Genomic DNA, 13,531 nt, shown 5'->3' on the forward strand with positions numbered 1-13,531 from the left:
CATGTGCAGTTCAACAACTGTTTATTTCTACTTACTAAGCACCTATTCCACACTCTAGGCTACTGCGCATTACATTCTCCTACTCTGATCACACCTGACTACTATTGGTATCAGCTATCAAAGGGAATGCGCCTCAAAAGCTTATGCTAGAATTAGTTTTGCTAGACACAATGTTATTAAAGATATCGCAAAACCAAAATCTAAGGAGTCCTTTTTTCACATGCACAGCTTGCAGTGTTCCGCATCCAAAACAGATTGGTTGGATGATTCAGGATGTACATGAGCGTTGCTGAATTTTCAGACAGTAAAAATGGTACTTTTCCAGATGATGGGCCAGATCCAGAATCAGAGTAAATTGGTGTATTGAATTCAAAGAGTGACACTGATTTGCACCAGCTGAGGCTCTGTCCTGATAACAGTAGCGTGCCTGGCTATTGTTTTCTTACTAGCTTACATTTTGCTACCTACCCTGGGAAATAAAAAAAAACAACAATGCAGAAACATATCGTTTTGTAGCCACCTTGAGGCATGATCACAGAAGAGAAAACAGCTGGGAAATGAGGCAGTACCTATCTTGTAATCAAGACTGCAGAAAAACTTTATGTCGCCTTAAAGACCGAACTACTGTAGCTATGTATTATATGAATATATATATGTATTATATGAAGTTAGAACCTGCACTGCATCTTCTCTACCCCGTTATATGAGCAATCTTTTCCCCCCAGCCCCTCTCTACTCACACCAGATGTCTTTCTATGTTACAGCCAAACCCTTGCAAACCAGAGACTGCAGAAGGCTTGTCTGCAGGTTTTAGAGTCAGCGTAGTAACTGCCATTGCTGCTACAGAACTCCTCCTCGCCATGCCTGCTGGCACTACTGATTTTGTCTGGGGAAGAATGAAGCTGATTGACTTTTTGCCTTTTGGGCTAGGGCTGCTTTAATAGGCTTTGTCTTTGAGCTGCAATTCTAGTGTCCTCCCACCTCCAAATCCTTGAAAAATCTTGGCAACCTTCATCAAGACGCAGTTCAGCACTGCTCCTTCTCCCTCCCTACCAGACTCTATGACAGATTCCTGTGCTGTATTTGCCAAGTAGCTTAGACATTTACAATATGCTTCATCAGCATTAATATAGGTACTGTCTCTTTCTGCGCTGTGGCACATCCCCGCCAGCCCTCTCTCCTAAAAAAGGGAACTACTTCTAGCAACATGAAAGGGAGAATTCTTGTTTCTAACGTGATGGGCAAAGAAGCCCCCCGGGGGAGGGCAGAGGATGTATGAGATTACAGAATGACTCTGAAAACAGCACGCCTGTTTAGTAAGAAACACAGTAGGTGGAAGTTTCTCTCTGCGCCTGCTGCACTGAACTACTAACTACTACTGAACTACTAACAATTATTTTTGTTTATACACCCCCTTTCATCCAGCACTGCAAAGAACTTAAAAAAAAAACAAAAAACAAAAAAAAAACAAGCAAGCAAGCAAGCCATACAACCCTCCCTGTTAGGCAGATAATGCTAGCCCCATTTTATAAATGGGGAAACTGAGGCACAAAGCGCTTCTGCATAAAATTTTCAAAATCACCTAGGTGTTTGGGAGCTAATGAGAGTTAGGAGCATTTGAAAAATGAGAGAGAGAAATGAAAATGGCACCTAGCACTCCTTGATCCTTGGCCCATGCTCTAACCATTAGAAGACACTTCCTTGCTTATTTTACACTTAAAGAGACATTGAAAGGCAGAGTTTTTTTTAAATGGCTTCTAAATTTACAGCTGCTCATGGTCAGAGGTAAACAACATATGAATGCCACAGCTCACCTAACACCACAAATATCACATGCAAAGACTGCTTATCTAGTTAAAAGTGGACGTGTGGGATGGGAGAGGAGGGTAGGGTGCAGTGACTGCCTATGCATGATTGGCCCCATGCGTTTAGAGGCTGGGTTAGACCCTTTAGAAAAGATGGCCCTTGATGTATTTTTCTCCCCCATTAATTTAATGCAAACAAAATGGGCAGCCTGCCTTTTTCAAACGTTTGCTTGCACAGTGGGTAAAACAATGCTGAGTACGCACATAGTGAAGAGACCTGATCGTTCAGCAGCACTTCTGAACTTTGGAGCTGCACTTTCTTAGCAGATGAACTGCTGGTCTTTGGGAACCCTTCTGCTCAGTTCCATATTTAAAGGTGTGCATAGCTCCTCTTCGAAAATGATACCAGAATTACCCTTTCACTCCAACTACCCCAGGCTTGGAATGATCTGACAGATCAGGCCTCAAGGAATCTGCCAGATTTAATTTGGGTTTGGGTTAAAGGCGCATATTCTCCAGCATTCCTTCAATGGATTAAATTGATGAGTAATGACCTCTAATGAGAGGTCCTGCCCAGGAGTGGATAGTGTGAGAAATTAATGGGTAAACATTCCTGGGCAGATGGTCGAAACTTCTCAGGCAGGTGTTACATGAAGTGGTGGGACCACATCTGAACTCATTTAAACCTGTGAACCAAGTCATTGAGATCAAACAGGACTACACGGGTTGATCGAGGAAAGAATTTGCTAGTTCCTTGCTCGTCTCCTTGCCAACTTGCAGTTTTTCAGCTAGATTTAAGTTAGTGAATGAAAGTTTCAAACATTCAAAATATGAAGGCGCATTCATTCACGAAGATCACGTAAACCTCCCTGGATGGAAGGACGGTCAGCCCACAGAGGAGAGGCAGGGAGGGCGCCAAAAGGGATAGAAAATAGCAGGGATCGGGGGATGGCTTGGAAAACAAGGAAATATCTTTAAGCAGTTTGCTCCCGCTTAAGGTTTGCAAACAGAGTCACTCAGAGTCCAAGAAAGCAAAGCTCCTGCAGTCACATACTGCTTTCAGACATACTTTATCTAAATAGTTATATTTCAGCAAGGATGTATATAAAATTACATACCTGCAACACAAGTGATTATTCGAGTCAGCTAAAGCAAGGCACTGATAGCTGTCTATCAAGGTGATCAGGGGACATAGGCACACTGTGACATACCCCTCCTGCACCCCAATGGCTCCAGCCATCCACTGTGGTCCCTCTCCTTGCTTGGCATAGCAGGAGCGCTCCCCCTCCCTCCATCCAGAGAGGCCAAGGCAAAAATTTGGGGACTTCTTTTTTTTTCTCTACTGGAAGCAGCGGGGGCGTCTCCTCTCTCCCTTGAGCAGTGGGGGTGGCAGCTGCCGTCCCCATTTTACGTACCCCCATGGCCAGCATGTGGGTGATGTGGAATCATGGCACTCTTCTGCCACACAGACAGTCCTCTGCTGACTGGTGTTGGTGGGACCTGATGGAACAGTGGATCCTTACACACCCCATTAAAAGACTTCGGACAGTTCACTCCTCAGCACTATATGTGAAATGCTGGGGCAGGCCACGCGTTGCCCAAACCTTGTTCTGACCCTCTTTAGCAAGGTTAAATCAAATCCTGAGACCATTGTTTTAAGGAAGTTATTTTACATAAGGAAGAGTTTTTCATACCTGAGCCTTCAGGTTTTAACTTACTCTAAGTCTGGGTGAAAGGGTTTAAAATGAATCAGCCAACAAAGACACATAACATCAGTATTTAACAAAGAGAGACCCTCTTCTGAAGCAGTATTTCATGTTTAATTTACGATTGGTAAACTGATTAACAAGAAATATTGTAATACATTTGAAACAAAAACAATGAAATTAAAATAACTTATGATAACTAATTGTCCCAGTCAAAACATTCACCCTCGTGTAGCAGCAACTATAAAATAACCCCTGGAAGGAGCAGCCACTAGGGGGCAACATAATACACTGTAGGGCACTTCTTGACTTCAATGCAAAGCACAAAATACATGAAAAAACACAAGAGTAGATGCCTTTCAATACATAGAGGCTCTACATTCTTAAAATTTAATTTGGATTAACAGCTTTGTTTAATGGTTTTGCTTTATAACAACTTTCCTTTAGCTCATATGACCATATACATTATAAACGTTATCTTGAGACGACATGAACAAGGATGTTTGACTATAAACTATCAAACCCGTGCAGTATACCAGATAGCTTGCATTTCTTAGAGTAACAGTAACACTGGCCAGACTTTTTAAGAATTCCATGAATTTCCTGAACTAATGTCTGTATGTACAGTTCCCCAATAAAAAAAATCTAAGATTGCAAGATTCCTGATTAACAATATATTTTAGGATTATTTTGCTATTATTACTGTACATGAAACTCCAAAACACAGCCATGAGTGATATTTACATACAGTACTACAAAAATGATACAAGAGCTGAAATTTTCAAAACTGTTAAGTCCCATTGAAAAGAATGGGAATTGAGTAGCCAAATCTCCAACATGGCTTTGAGAAGTCCAGCTAAATCTATAAGGTAACCCAGTAACATTCCTGAGTGAATTATGCCTTTGATACAGTTCTCACTTGCAGACAAGTCACACTTTAGACAGTGCAGTGATTCCCTTCAAATGGAGTTGTGCAAACCTGTTATGTGAGGTGTCATTTTGTTTTCCATTCCTTTTGGATACAGATGGACTAGTCGGCCTGGTTTAACAATTTACATGCAGTCTGCCAGCTTGCTTTATTTTAGAGGATTGCAGTTCAGGCAATTGCACACCACTTTTCTTTGAATCTGGACAAGTTTGACATCACAAGTGAGGCAATCGGAGGCAAATCAGTTTTGATCTAAATCAAATAGCCCACGCAAGACAGAAACCAGAGAAAAAAGAAGTAGTTCACCAGAGTGTCAGCAATCATTTGGATCGGACTGCACGCACTTTTGGGGGGGGGTGGGCAAATCTGCCTCCCTTCCCCTCGGTGCACCCACACAACTCTAAAAGCAACAGAAAAGGTATTGTTTTACAGAGGCAAGCAAGCTGAACACCAGGTAGTCTCCCTATGCTGCAGAACTATGCTCTACAAGCCTTCCGCCATTACAATGAAGAGGTTTGTTTGTTTTGAGTGTTTATCATAAGATGTAAATAACATAATATTGTATATTGTTTATATATGTAAATATAAGTAAATATAAATTTAAGATGTAAATAATAACATAATATTGTGGAGTGGGGGGGGGGGGACATTGGCAAGCGTAACTGCAGTGAATCAGTGATTTAACAGATATGCTTAACAATGTCCCCCACACACACATACACTCCACAAAGCTACTGTAACTTTCAGGCAGGCGGGACAGCAGATTTCTTTTCTCTCTAAACAGCACTGCGCATAGTCAGTTTACTTTGAGTAGGTTGGAGATGCTGAAAATATGGCTGAACTATATTAAATCTTTAGCAGACACACAGGAACAGTTTTCAGTTTTCACAATGTAGTAACCCTTCATAATTTAGAAAGTAAGCCTTATTTCAGTGAGCACTTAATACTGCTTAAATGGACACAAGTGGGACTACTTCCATATGTGTAAGGTTAAGCACGTGCAGAAATCCTTGCAAGAAGAGGGCCTAAATGTCAGTGTGAGTAATCAATGGCAGGTTGTTTATTCTGGGTTTGAAGGGAGATTTGGCTCTCTCCAAAGAGATGGAGTAATCCAAAACCTAATTTCTATATTTCTGTCCAGTAAAACAATCATCATAGAATGATAGAAATGTAGGGCTGGAAGGGACCTCAAGAGGTCATTTGCTCTGGAGGTTCTCAAACAGGGCAGCACAGAATGGATTCTTGGGGGTGGAAGGAAGAGTAGCTTTAGGGGAAAAAAAAAAACAAAAAAAAACTTACTGTGCACATTCACAGCTGAGCGGTCAAAGAGCAGTGGCTGCTGGACAGGTGCCCAGGGGGGTGTAAATTACTAGACACAAAGAAGGGGGGCTGCAATCAAATAAATTTGAGAACCACTGATCTGGTCCATCCCTCCAAGATGAGGCAGGATTAAGTGTACGTAGATCATCCCTGATGGACGTTGGTCTAACCTGTTCTTAAGAATTCCGCAACCTCTACTGGTAATCTTTTCCCGTACTTAACTATCCTTATTGTTAGAAAGTTATAGTTAGAAAGATTTTCCTAATATCCAACCTAAGTCTCCCTTCTGTGGAAGGGCACCACAGAATTCATGACGTCCAAAAGGCAAGTCTATCCACTTCCTAAGGCACTGGACATGGAAAAACCTCTATACGGTATATGGTTTGCTATACAAACACATTATACAAAGGAGTAAGATACAGCTTGGTATCAGAATCCATCCCTATAGGGTTACAAAAATATCTGGAACCTTCTGTTCCAGATTGAGAAAACTATGAGAAATCTATTGCTGTCCCTCCGTGTTTCCTCAAGCCCTCTTTCTAGGAAGCAGAAAGGTGGGTGGTGGATGGGAGAAAACCTAGTAATTGCACAAGAGAGACAAGGTGGGTGTTGGACCAACATCTGTTGGTAAGAGCACCAAGCTTCCAACAGAAGTTGGTCCAATAAAAGGTATCACCTAACCTACCTTGTCCCTCTAATATCTTGGGACCGACACAGCTACAACAACATTGCATATAGTACTTGTGCAATGTAAAAATTACACGTCTATGCAAAGTAACCATTAGTTTCCATTTACAAGTAATGCTGCAAACAGCCGAAAAAGAAGAAGCAGTTTTCTCTTATTGACTGTTGAGGTTCTTTAACTGGCCATATTGGACCAAAAATAAGCTTGTCCTGAAAACAGAAGCATAAGAAAGATTTTACCTTCTGTGTGGAGATTTACAGCCAAATCCTGCTCCGGCTGCTTGTGCACTCCCTCCAGTCCTAGTAGCTGGGTGTCCTTCCCAGATTTTATTTGTGAAAGGTAACCTGATCTCAGTAGATCTCAAAAAGAGAAAAAATAAAACTTTAGCCATTAGTAAACATTCCTATGTCTTATGATTGCAAAGATTATCAAAGCCATTTTCTTTAAAGAACCCAGGCCCAAATCCTCAGAGCTATTTAGGCACGTACCTCACATTGATTTCATTGGGAGGTAGGCTCCTAAATAGCTTTGATGTTCCAGGCCCTAAACTCTGTCAGGAGAATATTCTGCCATCCTTACATTGAGTAGGATCCTACTCCATGGGTATTTCAGTGGAATTGCTGGTAGATTAAACTACTATTCAGTGAGTTAGTGTGGCAGAATCTGGTCTTCAAGCTGTACGAGACACTGATTCTTTCTTCAGGATTTCAACAATAACTCATAACAAATCACAATTTACAAGTCTTTTGTCGAAGGGACACTAAATTGGATAATCTAGATACAGAGAAGCTGCTTACTAGTAACAAGGCTGCTGTGTTTGCATTAAAATGAGATGTGACTGCTTGGGATGACTCTCTTTTGTACAGTGGTTCTGCTATAAACAGAAATCATCTCACTCTAATGAGATTTCCAATACAGCTTTGGCACAAGGATTTAAAACCCTTTTACATTTCTGAAGCATTTTATTTCAGTTTCCTTAGAGCGGAGACACTGCTGGATTTAAGCAGCATATGGAGAATTACATTTGGTTTCAGATGTTATAAATTAGAGATGGGGTGCTGGGGGGGAAAGAATCGCTCTGACTTTAACTACAGGGCAAGACACAGGAAGAACAGAACAGAATTAAAGCACTTTCCAGCTTGAAAGTGGGCATAGTACTGGATCAGTGTACAACTACGGCAGCAGAGCTGTGGTCATCGGTGACATTATCATGGCAATTCTATAGGAAAAGCTGCAAGCACTGTCACAGTTTTTCCTATAATAAAATTCCCTGTGGCTATTAGATCGAAATAGACATGAGAGATGAAGGGGCAGACAGAGGAAAAAACATCTAAACATACTGCTCTGCTGGTTAAGGACAAAAGATGTTATTTCATTTGCACAGAATTTTTTTTCATTTACACCTTATGTTATATATTTAAATATTCCTGTGGCCCACTCCTGATCTTGCCGTATGTGGATGTAAATGAGGAGCTACTCTGGTGAAGTTCACATAGTTACACCAGTGAAAACACTGAGTTTGAGACATGTAATCAGACAAACAATGCTGTCTGCTTATGGCTGGCTTCTGTTCCTCTCCACTGCAATGGCAACATTCCCACTGATAGGAGTAGGGGAAGAAACAGGACCCCTTTGGGCCCTATTTCAGCCTTTCCTCAATTGGTCACATATTCCTGCAGATCTTTTCTGGGTGCCAAAAGGGGTCTGTTATTCAGAAAGCTGGTCCTGAGTTGCTTCTAAGAGGATAATGCGGGTTGTTTTCCTTGGAGTAAGATGACATTTTTGTTATGTGAAAGTATAGGAGAGTTTAAAGCTGGAAAATAACTTGATTTGCAACCCCACTGCTTTGACCTTGGTTTTGACCTTATGATCAGACTAAAGAGTCATATGAATGCTTAGGTATAAATTATCCCATCATTACTATCTTTTTAGGGTTCTTGAAACTGAGGCACTGGGGGGAAAAAAACAGATTTTCTGGTAAAAGCCCCAGTTCAGGGAGACACTTAAACACACAAGTAGTCCCATTGACATCTATGGAACTACTCACATGCTTAATGTTAGGCACATGCTTACATCCCTTGCTGGATCAGGGCCATAGCCATTCATTTATGGGCATGCAGGTCCCGTCAATGTTGACTGGTGTATGTGACAGGATAGTCAAATATCTGAAGAGCCTGCCAGGTTTCTATTGGGTGGCTTTCCCCCCCGCCCCTCTTCCTTCGGGGTTTAATTTATAGGTTGGGAGATTATAGCCCAAATATCCACACACCAGGGAACCAGGTATTGTATACAAGGGGTCACTAATGACTGCACCAGGTTAGCCCATGAAGGCCACAGGAAATTGTATAAATGATAGGAAGAGGAGATCAGAAAGCCAGCAAGGAGTTGATGTGAGGCTAGCCAGTAGGTGCTGACTAAGACCTGCCTAGTCAAACTGTTAATGTTGACAACCCCTGGGACGTGATTTGACAGGTTAGTCAGTCAGTTACTGTTGCTCTAGCCCTTTTCCCATCCCAAACTGGGGAAGGACAGATTTAATAAAGAAACTTTTGTCTTTGCCTGATTGACTGGAGCACTGGTGTTATATAAGCCAACCTGTTCATTCAGGCCCTTTGTCGTAGGGGGTCCTGCTTGGGATGTCGCTTAGGTTCTAAATGGGAAAAAGTCCACTTTGGATATCTGCCCATCAAGACGTCAGAAGAGACACTTGCTGAGGGTGCTGGAGGAGCTATACCAACAGTCTTGTCTATCCACCCCCAGGAATAGACCAGAGGTTAAGGAGTGGGATGAAGTATAAGCCCTGAGTCCTTTAGAGGCAGCTGCTAAGCCAGAGACAGGACTGTTCGATGATCCACCTGATCAAGAGAGTGCAATGCTAAAGTGGTTAGCTGTTCAGCAGGCTGGGACAGAAGACAGGTGGCAGAGAGATGACACTAAACAGGCTGACAAGTTCCAGAGATTTCAGGAAGACCAACAGAACAGGGAGAGACCAGCCACATCAATAAAGGGCTGCAATATTCAAGGATCTTAAAGAGATAGAGTCCTATCAGATTCCAGCGTGGAAATGGGACCAGGATTGGGCCTATAAAGCAAAACAAACAGGAAAAACCTCCAAAATCTTATATTCAGTTCTGGCTCCCTGTTCTTCCCACACATGCGTTAGCCTTACACCAATTCTTTGTGTTAAGAAAGATTTTTGCAAGTTTTTCAGGATTTTACCCACAGAAGAAACAATATAATGTGTGATCTAGCTATCTTAGAAAATCTTACAGTACTTCACGTTAAAATACATCTTTTTCGCCATAAACAAAAGCACGTCTTGCAGCTTTGATTATTTCTGAAGTCCCTGCCAAATATGCGGGACTACTTCAGTTTCCTGGCTATACGCAAACTAAACAAACTTCCCTGGAAAGGAAAGAAGTCTGAAAAACCTACTGGGTGGCTTCAAATGCTCGATAGTTCTGCCATCCCACAGATTCAAAGGGCCATTGTTTGAAGCCTACCCTAGCTCAATATTATTATAACATTGATAACAGACAGTTGCCAGAGCATGGCCATGGCAGACTGGGATGAAGCATGAAAGGAGGCAGTCAGGAAACCTTGCAAGGTTTTGAATACACCCAAAGTGAACCAGCTTGTGATTAGCCGTGTAGGCACAGTGCCCATAACTCTGAGCTCATGTAGTATAAAGAATGCAAATGGAATGAACAATCCTGACACAAAAGATCAGGTCCATTTCTTAGTAAGGCTTTGGGTTGTTTTGGTTTTTTTTAAGTATCACTCCTAAGTGACCCAGTAAAAAGAGACAGAATTACATCCTCTAAACAGCGGTGTTCCTCTATACCCAGTATAAAACACAAATACACAAACATGACTTAAGAGCTATAATTGCTAAAGTGTATTAAAAATGTTCATACCCAAATGATAAATATTTTAAAAGAAGCATTTACAAAAATAAAAGATCTGTTTCCACAAGAAAGTTCATATGTAGCTGACCATTTGAAAGCACCTTGAAGCAGCATATATACTGCTAAAGCCAGTTAACCAAATCTTTGGTATAATATATATATATATAGTGTGTGTATATATATTTGGTTTTCCGTTGGCAGGTATACTGTACAGAAAATTGAAGAAGCAACTTTTCCTTAATTTTTCCTTGACGTGTCTTCCATGTATACCATACAAATATTTCTAACGTGTCTTCCTATGATAATAGGAGAAAATCCCAGTATTTTCTTGGCTCCTCCTATAACTTTAGGATCTAAAACAAAGACAAAAGATGGGAGGGAAAAAAGAAAGTGAACTAATCAACTGATAAGTACAGTTTTAATAAACAGTGTTTTGCAAAGATTCCTTACAAAAATGCTTCTGGGGGAAAGTTGTTTCTTTGTATTTTGTAAATGAACTGAACTGAAAAGCCCAGCTAAGGGACCTTTGATTTGCAGAGGCAATTTTAACAGGGAGTAGGTCAGAATCTCAAGTGAAAAAAATTCCATGGCTCACTTTTGATAGACATTCACTATTTATCAAAATGATCTTTTGGGCTTCAGTTGTCCATGGGCTGGTGTATGTCAGTTAGCACTAGAGCCCTGGTGAAGAAATAAAGAACACTGTGTCAAATGAAGCTGGAATGGGAAGGATTCAAGAAGGCAAAGTCATAGAAACCTAGGGCTGGAAGGGACCATGAGAGGTCATCAAATCCAACCCAGTTAAGCACTAGAACAGTCTTCCAAGGGAGTTGTGGAATCCCTGTTGTTGGAGGTTTTTAAGAACATGTGGGACAAACACCTGTCAGGAATGGTCTAGGTTTACTTGGTCCTGCCTCAGCACTCAGTATACCTACACCATCCCTTATAGGTGTTTGTCTAGCCTGTTCTTAAAAACCTCCAACAACAGGGATTCCACAGCCTCCCTTGGAAGACGGTTCCAGTGTTTAATTACCCTTATCATTAGCAAGTTTTTCCTAATATGTAGCCTAAATCTCCCTTGCTGCAGGCTTAGCCCATTACTTCTTGTGCTATCTTCAGTGGACATGGAGAACAATTGGTCACAGTCCTCTTTATAACAGCCCTTAACATATTGGAAGACTGTTATCAGGTCCCCCTTCAGTCTTCTTTTCTCAAGACTAAACCTGCCAAGTTTTTTTAACCTTTCCTCATAGGTCAGGTTTTCTAAACCTTTCTTCATTTCTCTTGTTCTCCTCCGGACTCTCTCCAATTTGTCCACATCTTTCCTAGTGTGGCACTCAGAATTAGACACAATACTCCAGCTGAGGCCTCACCAGTGCTGAGTTGAGTTGGACAATTGCCTTCTGTCTCTTTCATCCGACACTCCTGTTAATACACCCCAGAATGACATCAGGCTTCTTTGCAACTGCATCACATTGTTAACTCAGATTCAATTTGTTACATGTGAAACCTGGTGCTGTGGCAGGCGACCAGCATTCGACCACTGTAATGAGCAGTGTGAAGCAAGAACCAAAGGATCTCCTCCAAAAGGAAAAGACAACCTCATAGTAAATATGCAAATTTGAGATCTGTTCTCTGGTTTTTTACCCTGTGGACACTGGGAGAATCCTATCTGCTGTAGCAATGAGAGTTCACATTACTATGGTTTAGATCTTTAAAAAGTGACATCTAATTTGTGACTTCTTGTGTAACTAAGCTATGAGCTTTTTATTATTTATATCCTTGTGCATCTGGGGCACAGGTTGCATCCTAACCTCATTAATGAATGATGACACCTTCCATTAGCTCTACTGCAGAAGCAGCTTTTATTCAAGATACACAGGAAACCCCTCAAATGTGTTTTGTGGTAAGGTGACTGAGAATAAAAATTTCCCTTTAAAATAATTTCAGAAGAGATTACCTGAGTTACAGCAGTACATGAAGAATGCTAATCCTGCCGCAACACTAAAGCAAGCAAGGAAGAACATGGGACCTACGGACGAAAAAGGAAAAGTGAATTTAGTAAAAGAATACAGAAAAGTGAAAGTTTAGTTTAATCTGATGATTCACTAAACTCAATTATTAAAATGCATGGCTAAGATTATTCAAATGAAGTATGCACAATCGTAATTCTGTATATTCTGTACCTAATGTACTATAAAATACCATCACTTTATTGTAAATATTGTGTATTACAATAACTCTGATATTGTTAGCCCCTCTTGTTCTAATTAGAACTCAGAATGGGAGGCCTAATTACACTACACATGAAAAAGTTCTTAGATTTACAGAAAAATGTCTAGTTTGTGTAAAAAAAATAACCCCTCCTCTTTTGTTTTTTAAACAAAACTGGCAAAATAAGGGCCAGATTTTGATACCATCACTCAGTGAATAGCACCTAACTCCCTGAGAAGTCCCACAGATGTCAATGAACTGCTCCTAAAGTAAGGTACTGTTCACTGAGAGTAACTCTCTTGGAATCTGGCCCCAAATAAGTAGTTTTTCACAATGTTTCTTTTTTATACTTTGCTTTCTTCATCTTTCCCTTTTCCTTGCTCTCCTCGAAGAAAAATTACTGCTCTTTATGGGTCCAGTCCTTCAGTCCATGCTCAAAACTCCTGACTTTAGTTACCCTTGACTTTCTTGAGAATTTTCTCTGAGCAAGGATTGCAGGATTAGACTGCATGAAATAAACTACGGCCAGAAAGAAAAAGACAAAAGCCAGTCATCAGCTGTTTTAACACCCAAGATTTGCACATTTTTGAGTGGCTATACATTTCACTTATTTAAAGGATAGCTACTGATATACCGATGTACATTCTTACGTATATAAAATGAACCGGGAACAGTATTGTGTGTGAATGCATTTAGATGTGCACTGCGAAGTAATGAATACTGCATTAAAAATGTTTTCTGTTGCTGTTCATGGTTCTGAATGCAACTGAGATGCAAAGTTATTTGTACCGTATATTTAATCCAAATCCCTGACGGGAAACCATTTAAACATTTCAAACTGAAATTAAATATGGTGCTTCTATTGCCGTACAGTAGAACCCAGCTAATCCACTCTTCACTCAGCCAGACAAAAATTGGCCAACGTTTAATAGCTGAGTGCTGAAGGGAGGTCTCAGATTACCACG

At 40.9% G+C, this 13,531-nt stretch overlaps 1 protein-coding gene across 6 annotated transcripts in view; it reads right to left on the bottom strand.

The window, feature by feature from the left end:
- Positions 1-3,603: 3,603 nt before the first annotated feature.
- The window catches only part of CARD19 (caspase recruitment domain family member 19), a 41,338-nt gene continuing 31,410 nt past the window's right edge, over positions 3,604-13,531 (bottom strand). For 3 of the 6 annotated variants that reach the window (XM_067544158.1, XM_067544153.1, XM_067544159.1), the window contains 3 exons: positions 12,313-12,384; positions 6,684-10,705; positions 3,604-4,839 (listed from right to left, as the gene is read on the bottom strand). In XM_067544158.1, the coding sequence (XP_067400259.1) occupies positions 10,590-10,705; positions 12,313-12,384 (188 nt within the window). In that variant the 3' untranslated portion in view covers positions 3,604-4,839; positions 6,684-10,589. Of the gene's footprint in view, positions 5,704-5,741; positions 5,809-6,683; positions 10,706-12,312; positions 12,385-13,531 lie in introns of those variants that run through there. The other 3 variants (XM_067544156.1, XM_067544154.1, XM_067544157.1) reach the window with 3 other exon arrangements.

This window comes from Emydura macquarii, unplaced genomic scaffold, assembly GCF_026122565.2.
Source record: "Emydura macquarii macquarii isolate MOO-44397 ecotype Brisbane River unplaced genomic scaffold, CSIRO-AGI_Emac_v2 contig_968, whole genome shotgun sequence".
Taxonomy (NCBI): domain Eukaryota; kingdom Metazoa; phylum Chordata; order Testudines; family Chelidae; genus Emydura; species Emydura macquarii.